The following is a 19,161-nucleotide window of genomic DNA, read 5'->3' as shown; positions in this document are numbered from 1 at the left end:
AATGTGGAAAAGTGTCCCAGAGGCACAATCAGACAAAAATGGATGCCAAGCCAAAGATGATGATATTCATAGGGGTGACCAAAAGCCTGGTCAGAGGTAGGGTTAAAGGAAGTTCTTATAGCAGATGAATGAGGAGGGTGGAGAGGTTTAGGGAGGGAATTCTAGACTGTAAGGCCTGGACTGCCAATGGTGGGGCAAAGGGGAGAATTAGAAGAGGAATGTAGGATTCTGGGGGTTGCTTTGGGCTGAAGGAGGATAGGCCGGAACAGGGGCATGAGGAACTTAAATGTGAGGACCAGAATTTTAAATTTGAGGCTTTTGGGGACCAGGAGGCAATGTAGGTCATTAAGGATAGGTGTGATGAGTGAGCAGAACCTTTTGCAGAATTAGATATGAGCAGCAGATTTTGGATGAGCTGAAGTTTATGGAGCAGAAGGGAAGAAGGCAGAATGCTGGTCAATACAGCATGGAAGAGACAAATCTGGAGTGACAAATGCACAGATGTAAGTTTCAGCAGCAGATGGGCTGATATTAAAGTCATGGAGAGGATATGGGGTATGAAGGTCCGTTCAGGGTCAAATGGGACACTGAGATTATCAACAGTATCTTTTAACCGGAGATAGTTTCCAAGAGGGGGAGAATCAGTGGGCAGTTTACAGAGTTGTGACGGGGGCCAAAGATGATGACTACGGTCTTCTCAATGTTCAACCGGAGGAACTTGTGGCTTATCCAAGACTGCATGTCAGATAACAGTCTGACAACACAGAGGAAATGGGGGCATTGAAACAGATACTGGAGAGGCAAACCAGGGTGTCGACAGAGAACATATAAAAGTACAAACAATTGTTCTTTTCTGTCATGATTGCCTCATAACTAACACCTGTGAACAGAAGCATGATTGTGGTTTCTTTGTTTATTCAGAATGGTTGCTGTTTATTGCTGTTGAAAAATTCAGTTCAAAATTCTTCTTCTGAATGATATTTGAAGCTTAATATTTTTATATAAAAACTTGGAAATTACATAAACAATGAATTTTTGAGCATTTTGAGAGTTTATTTTATGTGGAAATATGTTTACTGAAGGCTGCAAAAGTCAACAAATTCACTAATAATGCACTAAGTTTCCCATTCTACACTCTTGAGCATGATGGGCGTGCAGATGTAGACATTTTGCAATGCTTTCCCATCCATTCAATTTTAAGCAGAAAAGTTATGCATGAATGCTTTAAGGAAGAAACATAAAGATAGGCACTTGATGATGGGCAAGTACAGGGGTGAGGGGTGAAGAGTCGGGAGACACCATGGGCACACCTAGCCCCATGCTCCCAAATACTGGGTCGCCCTCTTAAAAATAATTCTGGACCCTGACACCCCATCCCTGTATTGCCAAACTATGGGCCTCTTTCCACAATTCCCAGGATCACTTTGAATGCTGATAAATCAGTGTCCCAGATAATACTTCCGAAGAAGGGTCACTGACCCGAAACGTTAACTCTGCTTCTCTTTCCACAGATGCTGCCAGACCTGCTGAGTGAATCCAGCATTTCTTGTTTTTGTCCCAGATAATACTACTTGTTCTAATAAAACTGCTGATTCACCAAGAGCAAAAGCACATCAGATCTGCTAGTGGTCTACATAATTATATAAACACCTTAATAAATGTGACTTTTTTTCAAAATATCCAAAACTCTAACATTAGAAAGAAGGGGGTAAAAATTCAAGAGCTTTGGCAAACCATTTACTAAAACCTAACAAAACCAGCTCTGTAGGTCTGACGAGGCAAAAACATGTGAAAAGTAAATACGTGAGTTTTTTACCTATAAACATGCATTAAACATTATCTGTCTACTCTGTTTAGCCATCAACTACTTTCCTGTTCATGAACAGTATGTCAGTCTAGTGGAACTTAAGGAAGAACTAAGTGTCCCAGGATCTGTTGCACCTAAAACTGTGTTTACAGCTATTATTCTGTTTTACAGAAACTATTCACAAGTTAAAAAGCTGCTTTTTGCTAATATTTTTGGGGATAGGTACAAACACTTCCCTTAAATCATTTTTATCAGTGAGAAAGTGATTGACAACCTGAACACAGGCCTCCAACAGTACCACCTAAAAGAGAATCGCCAGCTATGATCAAAGATGATTCTCATTAATCGTGTTTTGCAAAAGAGCAGTGTCATTTTTAGCTTTAGAAATAAATGGCAAAAGAGGCATTCCAAACACTCACTGTTCAGAAACAAGCCTGTCCTCCTCATTCTCTTTACTTTGTGAGATCTTTTGATATATGTGCTCTCCATCCACATCTTCATCTTCATCATCATCGTCATCATCAATACTTTTCATATCTATCTTCTTGTGATTAGAATCACCATTTAGGCAAACGTCCACAGTTTTCAAGATACTGCTGTTGAATTCCTTTCCATTCAAATCTGGACTAAAAGAAGCAAAAATCACAGAAGAATCGATGGCTGAAGAAACAGCTGAAGAAGATCTTTCTGAGTTTTCCTCAGAGCTTTCTCTTGTTAAATCTGAATTTTTCACTCGCTCAACAGAGGCTTGCTCCTCCTCCTCATTGTCACTGTCAAACGAAATGATATTTGGCACCATTTTCTTTTTCTTTTTTTCTCTTTTATTTTTTCCATCTAGCAATGAAAAACAGAAGCCAAAATAAATTGCCACATTTTACCAGTCCAAGCTAGAAATACCAGAAATGGCTAGAGTCTAGCACTAAATGGTGTGCTGTGCTTAAGTTAATTAGTTATGACAATGTGGTAGTTACTTGTCACCATTACTGATACTAGCTTTTTATTCCAAATTTATCTATTAACTGAATTTAAATTCCCCAGCTGTCGTAGTACGATTTGTACTCGTCTTTAGATAATTGGTCCAGGTTTCTGGATCACTATCCCAGTGACATAACCACCCTGCTACCATGCACATTTAAATATTCATATCTACAACAACATTGTTCTCTCAAAATACTTGAAATCTGAGCAGTCTTAGATTACTACTATAGAAGTAGTGTTCTTAATTTTACTATCTGGTAACAGGAGGCAATCACCAGTGCACAAGACCACTTTTATGTGTATGTTATGCAATCATTTTGATCAGATAGCCTTACCGACCCTCCCAAATTTGAGGCCTCATCTTGGCCACAGTCTTGGTTCTTTGGCAAAAGTAGTCCGTACTGAAACACCAAAAATATGGGCGGTGCCACGAAATATACACAGAAAGTAAAAAACTCCAAGCAGTTTCAAAAAGAAAGTGCTAATAGGGATGGGATTACATTCAGTGAGAGCTTTTTATTGCAGAGAATAAATTTCTTGCAAAGAATAAAGAGAATCATTCTACAGTCGTTAACTTAAGTCTTCCTCTTTTATTCAATCCAACCAAGGCAATGAAATTCCAAATGCAAAACTCTTGAACCTGAAAAGTGGGGATTGGCAACAACTATCCGCAGCACAAAAATCATTATAGCACTGAAATGCAGGCAAAAGTAAATAAAATTAATACAAAAGGCAAAATACTGCAGATGCTGGAAATTTGAAATATTAACAGAAAATGCTAGAAATACTCAGCAGGTCAGGCAGCATCTTGAGAAGAGAAACAGAGTTGTGACCTTTCATCAGAAATGGAAAATGTTACATATGTAACAGGTTTGAAGACAGCACATAGACAGGGATGGGATGCATATCTGAGATTGGCTGGAAGAGAAGAATGTTAGTGCAAGGCAAAAGAAGGTGGTATGGGATAAGTAGAGAAACAAAAGATGGGTCGACAGAAACTGTAAATGGCAAAATCAGAATCATTACCAGCACCTGCTGTCCAAAAAAACGGAAGCAATGGCTATGATCTGAAATTATTGAATTCAACCTCGAGTCCAGAAGGTTGGCAAGTGCCTAAGCAAAAGATGAGGTGCTGTTCCTTGAGCTTCCTTATAAGAGGCCGAGGACAGAGAGTTCAGAGTGGGGTGGAGAATTAAAACGGCAAGCAACCAGCAGCTCAGGGTCACACTTGTGGACTCAATGGAGGTGTTCAGAAAAGTCATCACCTAATGTGTATTTGGTCTCCCCAGTGTAGAGGAGACTGCATCATGAACAGCAAATAAGGTACACCATGAATACGCATTAGTCTTCTGTGGGAGGTTCTCAAAATCTCCCACCATAATTTCAGCAGAAGAACACAAGAACGCAAGAAATAGGAACGGAAGTAGACCATATGGCCCATCGAGCCTGCTCCGCCATTCAATACAATCATAGCTGATCTTGGGTTTCAATTCCACTTTCCTGCCCACTCCCCATACCCTTTGATTCCCTGTGAGACCAAAAATCTATCTAACCCAGCCTTAAATGTATTCAATGATGGAGCATCCACAACCCTCTGGGTTAGAGAATTCCAAAGATTCACAACACTTTGAGTGAAGTAATTTCTCCTCATCTCAGTCCTGAATGATTGACCCTTTCTCCTGAAATTGTGTCCCCGTGTTCTGGATTCCCTGACCAGTGGGAACAATCTCTCAGCTTCTACCCTATCAAGCCCTTTCAGAATCTTGTATGTCTCAATTAGATCGCCTCTCATTCTGCTAAACTCCCGAGAATATAGGCCCAATTTACTCAGCCTCTCATCAAAGGACAACCCCCTCATCCCAGGGACCAATTTAGTAAATCTTCACTGCACTGCTTCTAGTGCAAGTATATCCTTTCTTAAATGTGGAGACCAAAACTGCACGCAGTATTCCAGGTGCAGTCTCACCAAAGCCCCGTACAATTTTAGTAAGACTTCTTTATTCCTGTACTTCAATCCCCTTGCAATAAAGGCTAACATGCCATTTGCCTTCCTAACAGCCTGCTGCACCTGCATGTTAACTTTGTGCGTTCCTTGGTTCCTTGTACGAGTACTCCCGAGTCTCTCTGAACATCAACACTTACCAGTTTCACACCTTTTTAAAAATATTCTGCTTTTCTATTTTTAAGACCAAAGTAAACAACCTCACACTTCCCTACATTACACTCCATTTGCCATCTTGTTGCCCACTCACTTAACCTGTCGATATCTCTTTGCAGCCTCTCTACATCCTCCCTGCAGCTTACCTTTCCACTGAGCTTTGTATCATAAGCAAACTTGGATACATTACTCTGAGTCTTCATCCAGAAGGTGGGCAGAAGCCCTGGAGAAATGGCAGATTGAAAGAATGGGCGGCACAGTGGCGCAGTGGTTAGCACCGCAGCCTCACAGCTCCAGGGACCCGGGTTCGATTCCGGGTACTGCCTGTGTGGAGTTTGCAAGTTCTCCCTGTGTCTGCGTGGGTTTTCTCCGGGTGCTCCGGTTTCCTCCCACAAGCCAAAAGACTTGCAGGTTGATAGGTAAATTGGCCATTATAAATTGTCACTAGTATAGGTAGGTGGTAGGGAAATATAGGGACAGGTGGGGATGTTTGGTAGGAATATGGGATTAGTGTAGGATTAGTATAAATGGGTGGTTGATGTTCGGCACAGACTCGGTGGGCCGAAGGGCCTGTTTCAGTGCTGTATCTCTAATCTAATCTAAAATGCCTGACAATATTCCACCCCAGGGCATATATTATCAACTTTATCTTCCAACAGAAAAGGTTTAAAGAAAAGACTACACAGATAGCGTAACCAAGTTTGTAAAAAACTGAACAGATCCATCAAAATGTCTGCTATCACATCTGTCCAGTTCCACATAGTCCTGGGTCATCACAAACACAAGAACAGGTCTGTACTATCAATGAAAACCTAACAATTTACCAAAATCAGGATTTGTACTCGCATTACTCAAATTGGTCAAAGGGACCAGAGGAAAGGCATGGCCATTTTTTTTTACATTTTGGAAAGAAACGCTGGAGTGAAATTGGAAAAATTCTTGTCTGTAGGACCAGAAGAATGTGGTTACAAGCTAAGGAAACACGAATAACTCAGCAACTGTTTGACACTCAGACATTAACAGATGTCTAAAAAATTCTTCTTTTTTGAAGAATAATTAATAATAATGAAATAATTATTGTTACCTTTACAATTACAATTTAAGTATTCTAGTGTTCTTGCTTTTCAGAGAGCAACTTACCTTGATTTGCGGTTTTACACAGAACCGGCAGTCGGTCAGACTCAGGCCGCATGAAACTTGGCACAGCAGAAACTGTTGTGATTTCTTTCAGGAGCGTGCTGACGCCCTGTGTGGATTCCTTTAACAGGGATGTGACATTTTGTGTTGACTCCTTTAACAGGTTTGCAACTGCAGATACAGGCTTGTTAGGTCCATTCAAATCCTGATTATCAATGTTGATTGCAAAGAGGATAGAGTTTAACCCTATAAACAAAATTAATAGATTAATTTACAAAAATAATTTTCCACTGAATTTTTAAATTCCTTTTAAAGAAAACAGCACTTTCAGTACAAACTAATTTGTAACTTCCAGGCGAAGGCAGAACTGTTAAATACAAATCACTGAGCTGAAGTTTTTATGAAGTAAAATACTTATTAACTGCTAGCTAATGACGCACTGCACACAGTGACCAGAACCTCAGTCCCTTTTAAAAACAGTGTGTTTTAACATATTCTAGGATAAATCCTTTGAGAACAGATTGTTTGTTCTCCAAGTCAATATGCAAGCAGCCTCCTGACCCCAAGTAACCTAAGGTTCCTGGAAATACAAATAACATCAACAGCACGTCTAAGATCACACGACCATACCTATTTAAATACCTTAAATTGTCTGCTCTGAATGGGAATGCATCTTGGAAATACTGTCAGCTTTCACACAGCAACAAATTAGTGCCAAAATGAATAATTATTAAATAGAAAATGAGGATCAACCTCTGCACTTGCTGTAACCAAAAAAGAAATGCCAGGTATTATAAATTATATGCTTCCATGGAAAATAATTTATCAATGCATAATTATTTGTAGCATTTCTATCTTATGATACAATGTGGTTTAGAAAAAATATGCAGAAGCTAAATAAAAAAAATAAACAGCTCACTGTTGAAATCTTGTGTGAAGGAATGAGCATAATGTACTTTAAATGGATAGTTCCAAACAGGTTCAAATATCATTTAAAGAACGTATTAAATTCCTATTCTTTCCAATATATCAAGCATATGCATAAGAACATAAGAAATAGCAGCAGGAGTAAGCCATATGAATCCTCAAGCCTGCTCTGCCATTTAATGAGATCATGGCTGATGCTAGATCTCAACTCCAGCTCCCTACAGGATCCCCATATCCCTTAATTCTTTTAGAATCCAAAAATCTATCAATCTCAGCCTTGAATATACTCAAAGACTGAGCATCCAAAGCCCTTTGGGGTAGAGAATTCCCAAGATTCACAACGCTGAGTGAAGAAAATGCTCCTTATCTCAATCTGAAATAGCCATCCTCAGACCAGTTCTAGACTCTCCAGCCAGGGGAAACAGCCTCTCAGCATTTACCCTAGCAATCCCTCTCAGAATTATATACATTTCAATGAAATAAATCCTCTCATTCTTCTAAACTACAGAGAATATAGATCCATTCTACTCAATCTCTCCTCATAGGACAACCTTCTCATTCCAGGAACCAATCTAGTGAACTAAAATAAAAGCAAGATACTGCAGATGCTGGAAATCTGAAATAAAAACAAATAGTGCCAGAAATACTCAGCAGGTCTGGCAGCATCTGTGGAGAGAGAAACAGTTAACGTTTCACGTCAGTGACCTTTCATCAGAACCAGAATCCAGTGAACCTTTATTGCACCCATTCTAAGGCAAGTATATCCCTCCTTAAATAAAGAGACCAAAACTTGTATGCAGTACTCCAGATGTGGTTTCACCAAAGCTCTGTACAACTGCAGCAAGACTTCCTTACTCTTATACTTCAAACTTCTTACAATAAAGGCCAACATATCATTTGTCTTCCTACTTGCTTGCTGTACCTGAATGTTAACTTTGTGTTTCTCGTACAAGGACACTCAAATCCCTCTGAACGCCAACATTCAATAGTTTCTCACCATTTAAAAAAGATCAATTTTTCTATTATCCCTATCAAAGTAAACAATCTCACATTTCCTCGATTCTCCATCTGCCACCTTCTTGCTCACGCACTTAACCTATTTATATTCCTTTGCAGACTCTCTGCGTTCTCCTCACAGCTTACGGTCCCACCTTGCTTTATACCATCAGCAAACTCGGATACATTATACTCAGTCCCTTTATCTAAGTTATTAACAAAGATTGTCAAATGTCATTGCGGCACCCCAGTAGTAATAGCCTGGCAACCTGAAAATAACCCGTTTATTCCTACTCTCTGTTTTCTGTCCTTTAACCAATCTTTTATCCATGTTAATATGTTACTCCAACCCCATGTGCCCTTATCTCCTGCAACAACTTTTCTTGTGGCAACGTATCAAATGCCTTTTGAAAATCAAAATATACAACAGCCACTGGCTCCCCTTTTATCTACCCTGGTAGTTACATGGTAAAAAAACTAATAGATAATATATCAAAATGTTCCTTTCATGAAACCATGGTGACTCTGCCTAATTATGTTATGATTTTCTAATTGCCCTATTACCACTTCCTTAATAATGGATTCCAGCATTTTCCTGACGATTGATGTCAGGCATCCCCCACACCCACTTCCCTCTCTCTCCATGAAATCACACAGCTTACTTGATAGGGCCCCTGCTCAGGGATAGCAGCTAACAACCCCACTGCCTTGTGGGCGTCTCGGGAGTGACCAAGGCTAAGGGAGTAAACCCTAACAGAAAATCCAGAGCGGAACCCCGAAAGCAGTCATGTGTCACCTTTGGCATGTTTCCGGCAGTTCCTGCAGCCATACCGGTGCCAAACATCGTGCTCTGCACTCCTTTGGACCCCACTCGGAAGGCAGAGAGGGGGATTTTGTCGCTTGGGCAACTCACAACTTCAATACATCCGCCCAGGCATGTGACCCAGAGGTCACTCCATAGTCACTCCATCCTCACAGCGACCAAAACAACACGGAAGGCAGTAGTTACGGGTTATAAGTCCAGCTCAATTGGCATAGAGATTGGGCGCCACGGGTTGCCTTTGTCGGTGGGAGAGGTCATCGCATCACACTGGACAGCTACCGCCTCAATCCGGGCAGCCCCCGGTCAGTAAGGTTCTGTCCCGCCACAGTCCACCTGCTTCAATGGGCGCTTGGAGCTCAGGATCATTGCCCGACAAGTGGACTGTAACACCGCACCAAACAGGACGACAAAAAAAGAAAAGAAGGTACCAGCCCTTCGTTTTGCAAATTGCAACGGCAGCACTATGTGTCCTGGCCTGTCGGTAGACCTTACACAAATCAACGATTCTCGGAAGACTGCAATCATTAACAACGAGCTCAGCAGACTCAGTGTGGACATTGCAGCACTTCAGGAGACATGCCTCACTGTGAGCGGATCTCGAAGAGAGCAAGACTACACCTTCTTCTGGCAGGGTAGGGAACCTGAAGAACCAAGGCAGCATGGAGTGGGCTTCGCCATCAGAAACTCTTTGCTCAGCACGATACAGCCACCTTCAAATGGCTCGGAACGCAATCTGTCCATCCGATTGCTCACTGCCTCCGGTCCAGTACACCTACTCAGCATTTATGCTCCAACACTGCTCCCCACCTAAAGTTAAAGACCAGTTCTACGAGGAACTCCATAATATAATTTGTAGCATTCCCAATACCGAACATCTGTTCCTGCTGGGGGACTTTAATGCCAGGGTTGGGGCCAACCAGAACTCATGGCCCTCCTGCCTTGGGCGCTATGGCATTGGAAGGATGAATGAGAATGGACAGAGACTGCTGGAGTTGTGTACCTATCACAACCTCTGCATCACCAACTCATTCTTTCATACTAAACCCTGTCACCAGGTTTCATGGAGGCATCCAAGATCACATCGTTGGCACCAGCTGGACCTCATCGTCACAAGGCGAGCTTCTATAAACAGTGTCCAAATCACACGCAGCTTCCACAGTACGTACTGCGACACCGACCACTCCCTGGCATGCAGCAAAGTTAGACTCAAACCAAAGCAGCTACATCACTCCAAGCAGAAGGACCGCCCGTGCATCAACACTAACAGAATTTCTTATCCACAGCTGTTACATAAGTTTCTAAATTCACTTGAAAAAGCCCTTCAAAACACTCCTACAGGGGATGCTGAGACCAAGTAGGCCCACATCAGAGCCGCCATCTATAACTCAGCAATGACCACCTATGGCAAACATGAGCAGCAGAATGCAGACTGGTTTCAATCTCACTTTGAGGAGCTGGAACCTGTCATAGCCGCTAAGCACATTGCACTGTTGAACTACAAGAAAGCCCCCAGTGAGTTAACATCCATAGCATTTAAAGTAGCCAGAAGCGCTGCACAAAGAACAGCCAGGCGCTGTGCAAGTGACTACTGGCAACACCGATGCAGTCATATTCAGCTGGCCTCCGACACCGGAAACATTAGAGGAATGTATGATGGCATTAAGAGAGCTTTTGGGCCAACCATCAAGAAGATCACCCCCCTCAAGTCTAAATCAGGGGACACAATCACTGACCAACGCAAGCCAATGGACCGCTGGGTGGAGCACTACCTGGAACTGTACTCAAGGGAGAATGTTGTCACTGAGATCGCCCTCAATGCAGCCCAGTCTCTGCCAGTCATGGATGAGCTGGACGAACAGCCAACAAAATCGGAACTCAGTGATGCCATTGATTCTCTAGCCAGTGGAAAAGCCGCTGGGAAGGACGGCATTACCCCTGAAATAATCAAGAGTGCCAAGCCTGCTATACTCTCAGCACTCCATGAACTACTTTGCCTGTGCTGGGATGAGGGAGCAGTACCACAGGACATGCGCGATGCCAATATCATCACCCTCTATAAGAACAAGGGTGACTGCGGTGACTGCAACAACTACTGTGGGATTGCCCTGCTCAGCATAGTGGGGAAGGTCTTCACTCGAGTCGTTTTAAACAGGCTCCAGAAGCTGGCTGAGTGTGTCTACCCTGAGGCACAGTGTGGCTTTCGAGCAGAGAGATCCACCATTGACATGCTGTTCTCCCTTCGCCAGCTACAGGAGAAATGCCACGAACAACAGATGCCCCTCTATGTTTCTTTCATAGATCTCACCAAAGCCTTTGACCTCATCAGCAGACGTGGTCTCTTCAGACTACTAGCAAAGATCGGACGTCCACCAAAGCTACTAAGTATCATCACCTCATTCCAAGATAATATGAAAGGCACAATTCAGCATAGCGGTGCCTCATCAGACCCCTTTCCTATCCTGAGTGGCATGAAACAGGGCTGTGTTCACGCACCTACACTGTTTGGGATCTTCCTCTCCCTGCTGCACAGTGGCGCAGGGCACAGCTGCACAGGGGCGGCGCAGTGGTTAGCACCGCAGCCTCACAGCTCCAGGGACCCGGGTTCGATTCTGGGTACTGCCTGTGCGGAGTTTGCAAGTTCTCCCTGTGTCTGCGTGGGTTTCCTCCGGGTGCTCCGGTTTCCTCCCACATGCCAAAGACTTGCAGGTTGATAGGTTAATTGGCCATTATAAATTGCCCCTAGTATAGGTAGGTGGTAGGGAAATATATAGGGACAGGTGGGGATGTGATAGGAATATGGGATTAGTGTAGGATTAGTATAAATGGGTGGTTGATGGTCGGCACAGACTCGGTGGGCCGAAGGGCCTGTTTCAGTGCTGTATCTCTAAAACTAAAAACTAAAAAAACATGCGTTCAAGTCTTCACAGGAAGGAATTTTCCTCCACACAAGATTAGATGGCAGGTTGTTCAACCTTGCCCATCTAAGAGCGAAGACCAAAGCACGGAAGGTCTTCATCAGGGAACGCCTCTCTGCTGACGATGCTGCATTAACATCCCACATAGAAGAGTATCTGCAGAGACTCATCGAAAGGATTTCAACTGCCTGCAACGAGTTTTGCCAGCCATCAGCCTCAAGAAAATGAACATCATGGGACAGGACGTCAGAAATGCTCCATCCATCAATATCGGCGACAACGCTCTGAAAGTGGTTCAAGAGTTCACCTACCCAGACTCAACTGTCACCAGTAACCTATCTCTTGATGCAGAAATCAACAAGCGCATGGGAAAGGCGTCCGCTGCTATGTCCAGACTGGCCAAGAGAGTGTGGGAAAACAGCGCACTGACACGGAACACAAAAGTCCGAGTGTATCAAGCCTGCGTCCTTTGTACCTTGCTCTACAGCAGCAAGGCCTAGACAACGTATGTCAGCCAAGAGTGACATCTCAATTCATTCCATTTTCGCTGCCTCCGGAGAATCCTTGGCATCAGGTGGCAGGACCGTATCTCCAACGCAGAAGTCCTCGAGGCGGCCAACATCCCCAGCATATACACCCTACTGAGTCAGCGGCGCTTGAGATGGCTTGGCCATGTGTGCCGCATGGAAGATGGCAGGATCCCTAAGGACGCATTGTACAGCGAGCTCGTTACCGGTATCAGACCCACCGGCCGTCCATGTCTCCGCTTTAAAGACGTCTGCAAACGCGACATGAAGTCCTGTGACATTGATCACAAGTCGTGGGAGTCAGTTGCCAGTGATCGCCAGAGCTGGCGGACAGCCATAAAGGTGGGGCTAAAGAATGGCAAGTCGAAGAGACTTAGCTGTTGCCAGGAAAAAAGACAGAAGTGCAAGGAGAGAGCCAACTGTGTAACAACCTCGACAACCAGTTTTATCTGCAGCACCTGTGGAAGAGTCTGTCACTCCAGAATTGGCCTTTATAGCCACTCCAGGCGCTGCTTCACAAACCACTGACCACCTCCAGGCGCTTACCCATTGTCTCTTGAGACAAGGAGGCCAAAGAAGATGATGATGATGTCAGGCTAAATGACCTGTAGTTCCTGTATTCGCAAACCCTCCTTTGTTGAATAGCAGTGTTACATTTGCCACCTACCAATCCACTGGGACCGTTCCAGAATCTGAGGAATTTTGGAAGATCACAACCAGTGCATCCGCTGTCTCTGCAACACCTCTTTTAGAATTCCCTGAATTATTAAGAGATCAAAAGATCAGGGAAGGGGGAAAATGGTTAGGAAAAATGTACAACTAAAATAGGAAAATTCAGAGTGTAATAACTATTTCATAGTTTTTACCAAAAACTAACACAAGAATATGATGGAATATTCACCATTCAACTGGAGTGGTGCAGCCACAACACACAACTCAACACCAAGACAGAGCAGAAAGCTAGAGTCATAGAGTTATACAGCACAGAAACAGGCCCTTGGGTCCATCGTGTTTGTTACGGCCATCAAGCACCTATCTATTCCAGTTCCGAAAAAGGGTCACTGACCCAAACCGTTAACTCTGCTTCTCTTTCCACAGATGCTGCCAGACCTGCTGAGTGGTTCCAGCATTTCTTGTTTTTACCTATTCTAATCCCATTTTCCAGCACTTGGCCCATAGCCTTGTATGCTATGGCATTTCAAGTGCTCATCTAAATACTTGTTGAATGTTGAGGGTTTCTGCCTCTACCACCCCTTCCGGCAGTGTGTTCCAAATTCCAACCACCCAAAATTTTTTTCCTCAAATCCCCTCTAAACCTCCTGTCCCTTACCTTAAATCTATGCCCCCTGGTTATTGACACCTTCACTAAGAGAAAAAGTTTCTTCCTATCTACCCGAATCTGTGCCTCTCATAATTTTGTATACCTCAATCAGGTCCCCCCTCAGACTTTTCTGCTCTCAGGAAAACAACCCTAGCCTGTCCAGTATCTATTCATAGCAGAAATGCTCCCGCCCAGGCAACATCCTAGTGAATCTCCTCTGCACCCTCTCCAGTGCAATCACATCCTTCCTATAGTCCATGAGCAGGGCTGCTGATCAATATTGAACACCTTCCCCACCCTCATTCAACTAGTGCACTATGGCTGCAGTATGTATTTTCTGCAGGATGCCCTACAGTAACTTAACCCTTCCATACCACCTCCCAACCCATAGCGTCTACAACCAAGGACAAGAGCAGCAAGGTCATGGGAATGCCATGAACTCAAAATACCCCTCTAAGTCACACAATCCTAACTTGGACATTTACCACTGTTAGTTCATCAATACTGAGTCAAAGGCTGAAATTTTACGTTGCAACGGAGGCCCCACCCAGCAGCTTAAAAGACAGGGGTGAGCCCGCCTTCACTGGGCCTGAGAGCCACACAGAGACTTTAAATGGCCCACGCCCTTAATTGGCCTCGGGCGGGACTTCCGCCCCTCTGAGGCAGGGCGGGTTGGGTGCACCTGTTGGGGCAGCATGAGCTGCTGGGGGTGGGGGGAGGTACCTCCATGGGGCACAGGGTGCCCGATCAGGAGGCCCCCCCCCTCACCCCCAGGCCTACAAGGAGGCTGCCAGGTATTACTAGGCGGCCTGCACAGCTGAAGAAGTGACCATCCATCACTGGTAATGTACAAGTGGCGGCAGGAGTAGGCCCTTAAATGGTAATTATTTGGCCGCTTAAGGGCCTCAATTGGGCTGGGGCAGGAGGACCATTTGTCACCTCCCCCACCACTCGTAAAATTGCAGCCTGGGCGGGAAGGCAACAAGAAAGTCACCCCCCTCTCCCCCCACACACACAATTTTACATGCGCCCCCCACTACCCCAGGGGACATAAAATTCCAGCCAAAATCTTGCAATCCCTACTTACCATCATTGTTGAAACATGATCAGTACACTGCCTGCAGCAGTTCAAGGAGAGGGTCCACCATCCCTTTCTATGGGCAACCAGGAATGGGCAAGAAATGTGGCCTCACCTGTGTTGCCCACCATGAGAACAAATGAAAATCAGAATGCGATCTAGTACAATTACATAGAAGATTGACAAATTTAAAGACCTAGGCCCAAACAAACTGCTCATGTCATACTTTAAGAATGGGAATCAGTCACTTAACACAAGTTGCAACAGCAAGCAGGCTGTAGCACAAACCAAGGTTCACTGGCTGGCTTTGCCTAAAACCAGCATTCCCAAACTGTGGTAGGCATACATTTCTGGGAGGTACGCTGGAGGAAATTGTCCGATGGTGGATTTTATTTATTATTTTATTTATTTGTAGCATTTACATAATAGGCTACTCAGACGAAGCCTTAAAGCCCTGCAGGAATTTGTTATAGGCAGTAGTTAATTTATTTCAAGTTGTACCGATGAGCATACAGATACACAAAGACAATGACATGCAGAGCCCTCACCTCCAATCATCACACACACCACAGCATGGTTTCAGTTACCCAGCAACTGTCCAGTCTAACTGAGATCAGAACTCAGTTGGGCTTGTATTTGGTTGTATATGTCGTACAATATCTGCTAGGATGTAACAGTGAAAAGTGGACAGATGGCTAATGACAGGCAGTATTAAGGACACTGTGATGAAAAGCGAAGTAATGAAATTTATCTTGCCAGTACCAGTGCACTTGCTGATATCGGTGGTGAGACAATGACTACTGACTCAACATGCAAATCTCAGCTTGTGAAGCAAAATGTTGACACCAGACACAAAACAGGATCTATATCAAAAAGACGTAAATATGACACAAACTACATTGAAATGGGATTTACTTGGACTGGAGCTGCTGAATAGCCATAGTGTGTATTACATAGTGAAGTCCTGTTGAATAACAGCCTAAAACCATTTCCTCTACCATTGAAAACAAAACACGAACACAAAGATAAACCACCATAATTTTTCAACAGACGTGGGCGCAGCTAATGGCAAGCAAGACAGTTTTGCACTCTGCTGCTTCTGAGGTTAATATTAAGGCCCTTGACGCCTCATACTTTGTGAGTTACAGAGCTGTGAAGCTCACGAAACCTTGCACCATAGCAGGGGAATGTAGACGACCTGCAGCTGCAGATATGGTAAGCACTTTGCTTGGAGAGAAAGCCCAAATATTAATTCAGTTAATGCCGTAACGAAACAATACAATGTCACTTCGAATTAATGTCATGGTCAATGATGTCCTAACTCACTTAGTGAACCGTGTCATTAGCAGCCAGTATTTTGTTCTGCAGCTGGATGGATTCTGCAGCGTGGGAGGCTTAGCTCACCTTCTGGTGTGCGTGAGGTATATTCACGAAGTTGCAATACAAGAGGACATTTTGGCTTGCCAGAAGTAGCCTACCAGAACAATAGTTGAGGAGATTTTCCTGTTGATTCACAGCTACATAAATCAATATAATATCGTCTGATCACAATGTATCGGCATGTGCACTGATAGAGCAAAGTCAATGATAGGTCGGCACAAAAAAAATTGTCAATAAAAGAACAAGAGAACTTTTTGGACATCTCACCTAACAGCTGACTCAGGACTGAGTTCCAACAAAAGCAATTGGCTGAATTTTGGGTCCAAATGCGAACTGTCAGAAAGAGTGTCAAGGTTTTGATACTGTTTGCTACAACTTGTGTGAAAGTGGATTTTCATCATTCACTGGAATGAAATCAGTGGCATCAGTGCCTTTGTGTAGAAAACAACTTACAACTCAAACAGTTGCCTATCACACCAAACACTAGGTGCCTATGCTCGAACAAACAAATTCATCCGTCACATTAATGACGCATAGAACTATTAAGCCATTATTTAAGCTGTTTATATGTGTATTGTCATTTGCACATTTTTTACAATGCTTGCGCAATAAAGGGGTTAAAATACTAATCCTGTACATGGGCAGCTGGAAGATATGGAAGGGGGTACGTAATAAGTAAACTTTGGGAACCTCAAGGATATCTTTATGTCTTCTGAAGCCCTTGGTCAAACCTCACAGGCCTAAGTCCCTACTTTGCAAATTACACATACCAACTGTCAAAATTTCATGTTAATAGTCAAGTAAATTGAAACTAGTTCGCAAGTTTCTATCCACTTGTTGGCATAAGATATTAGATATGTATATGCTAAATGTTAGCATTTGCCTGTTTTAAGCAAGAAGAGGTAATAGTCTTTAAGTGGCAAGTACCACTACTGCCTCTGGAGCCACTTCTTCAGAGATTGAATAGGATTCTGCTTGCGGTGTGCATACCCCAAAATTCCAGAGTGCAAGTGCAGTTTCTACACAAAAGGAGGATACTGACAAGCCTCATGAATCACAGTGGTTCTTAAATCGGTACTCACGATGTAACAATTGTGTGATTCTGCAAAATTGCTATGGCACGTATGTTAGTTGCAAGCAGTGTCAGAAAAAAATGCTAGACCTTTCTCTCATGAAGAATATGTAGGTAAGATTGTAAATTTATATGACATTGCAGAGTAATGCATGGTTTAGGAGAACCCCCTTACTTAGAACATAGAACAGTACAGCACAGTACAGGCCCTTCGGCCCACGATGTTGTGCCAAACCTTTAACCTACTCTAAGATCAAACTAACTACCTACCCTTCATTCTACTATCATCCATGTACCTATCCAAGAGTCGCTTAAATTCCCCTAATGTATCTGCTTCTACTACCACCGCTGGCAGCGCATTCCACGCACCCACCACTCTCTGTGTAAAGAACCTACCTCTGACATCTCCCCGAAACCTTCCTCCAATCACCTTAAAATTATGCCCCCTGGTGATAGCCCTTTCCACCCTGGGAAAAAGTCTCTGACTATCCACTCTTATCTATGCCTCTCATCATCTTGTGCCCCTCTATCAAGTCACCTCTCATCCTTCTTCGCTCCAATGAGAAAATCCCTAGCTCCCTCAATCTTTCTTCGTAGGACATGCCCTCCAGTCCAGGCAGCATCCTGGTAAATCTCCTCTGCACCCTCTCTAAAGCTTCCACATCCTTCCTATAATGAGGCGACCAGAACTGAACACAATATTCCAAGTGTGGTCGAAACAGGGCCTTATAGAGCTGCAGCATAACCTCGCTGCTCTTAAACTCAATCCCCCTGTTAATGAAAGCCAACACACCATACGCCTTCTTAACAACCCTATCAACTTGGGTGGCAACTTTGAGCGATCTATGGACATGGACCCCAAGATCCCTCTGTTCCTCCACACTACCAAGAATCCTGTCTTTAAGCCTGTATTCCGCATTCAAATTCGACCTTCCAAAATGAATCACTTCACACTTTTCCAGGTTGAACTCCATCTGCCACTTCTCAGCCCAGCTCTGCATCCTGTCAGTTTTCAGAGATTTTCAAAAGGCTTTTAACCAGATACTTCTTTCTACCTTCATGGTATAATTGGATGCTATGTAAGTCCATGACTAAATCATGACATTTATTTGGTTTGTGGCTGAGCTCCAAGATCCATGTAAGAGTAGATGATTCAGTTGCTGAACATATTTCTTTCAAAAGATTAGTAAAATGTTTCTCTACTGTTTTCATCAATGGGTAGCAGCATAAGAGACAGGGATGAAATGTCTGTACTGCACAGTTCCAAGTACTGAGGTGCTTCTTTGCACAGATGATACTATGTTGTTGGTGGAGTCCACTTGAGAATCTGGTGGACTCTGCTCATCTTCAGCAATGAGCCCCAAATACCATATAATGACTTGGCAATGTTCAAGAAGGGTACTCAAAAGGTATTGATTTGAAAATATAAGGGCTACCTATCACAGCTGTTGATTATCAGTACCTGGGATCCTGGTAGATGTCAATTTCAACCTAAAAACAGTCCTTCAGAAAGCTGCATCAAAAAGATTTTTTTTTTTTATTTAAATCAAAATTTCCTTCGAGACAGGACTGCCTAGGAAATAAATTTCACATTTTCAGTGCTTATACTCCCTTCAAAAGTTCTGACTCCAGCGCTGCAAAATATGAATTGTAGATTCCAGATGTTCCCAAGTTTTTTCTAAAATAAATTTTCTCACCTTTTTCCCTCTTTTCTCTAGAAGCCTTGTTTAAGGGCATTAGTAACCATCCATTACCATGCCCATGGGCAGTTCTATATGCAAGCCTAGCCTGTGAAAGGCCATCAAAGCCAAGCTCTTTAATCACTCAATGTCCACCGACATGAACGTTTTAGTAGGGGTCACCGGAAAACAAAATAGAAATGGGAGCTATTCCTCCTCCCTAGCCCAAAGATACTGAAGCCAACTGTACTACTACACCACTACAACTAGTAGGATTAAGTTTATTCAATTTTCTCCAATGGTTTCAATCAAGCAATCACATGACCCAGAACTTAGAGATGCTGGGCAATGCAGCTTGAGCAA

At 43.4% G+C, this 19,161-nt stretch overlaps 1 protein-coding gene across 5 annotated transcripts in view; it reads right to left on the bottom strand.

Moving 5' to 3' along the window:
- Positions 1-19,161, bottom strand: part of snx29 (sorting nexin 29) — a 659,344-nt gene that overhangs the window by 551,310 nt on the left and 88,873 nt on the right. For all 5 annotated transcript variants that reach the window (XM_068056248.1, XM_068056249.1, XM_068056250.1 and 2 more), the window contains 2 exons: positions 6,084-6,326; positions 2,227-2,641 (listed from right to left, as the gene is read on the bottom strand). In XM_068056248.1, coding sequence (XP_067912349.1) covers positions 2,227-2,641; positions 6,084-6,326 — 658 coding nt within the window. The remainder of the gene's footprint in view (positions 1-2,226; positions 2,642-6,083; positions 6,327-19,161) is intronic.

The sequence above is a fragment of the Heterodontus francisci genome, chromosome 24, assembly GCF_036365525.1.
Source record: "Heterodontus francisci isolate sHetFra1 chromosome 24, sHetFra1.hap1, whole genome shotgun sequence".
NCBI classification, from domain to species: Eukaryota; Metazoa; Chordata; class Chondrichthyes; order Heterodontiformes; family Heterodontidae; genus Heterodontus; species Heterodontus francisci.
The sequence above is the reverse complement of the archived record's forward strand: the minus strand, read 5'-3'. Positions and strand labels throughout refer to the sequence as shown.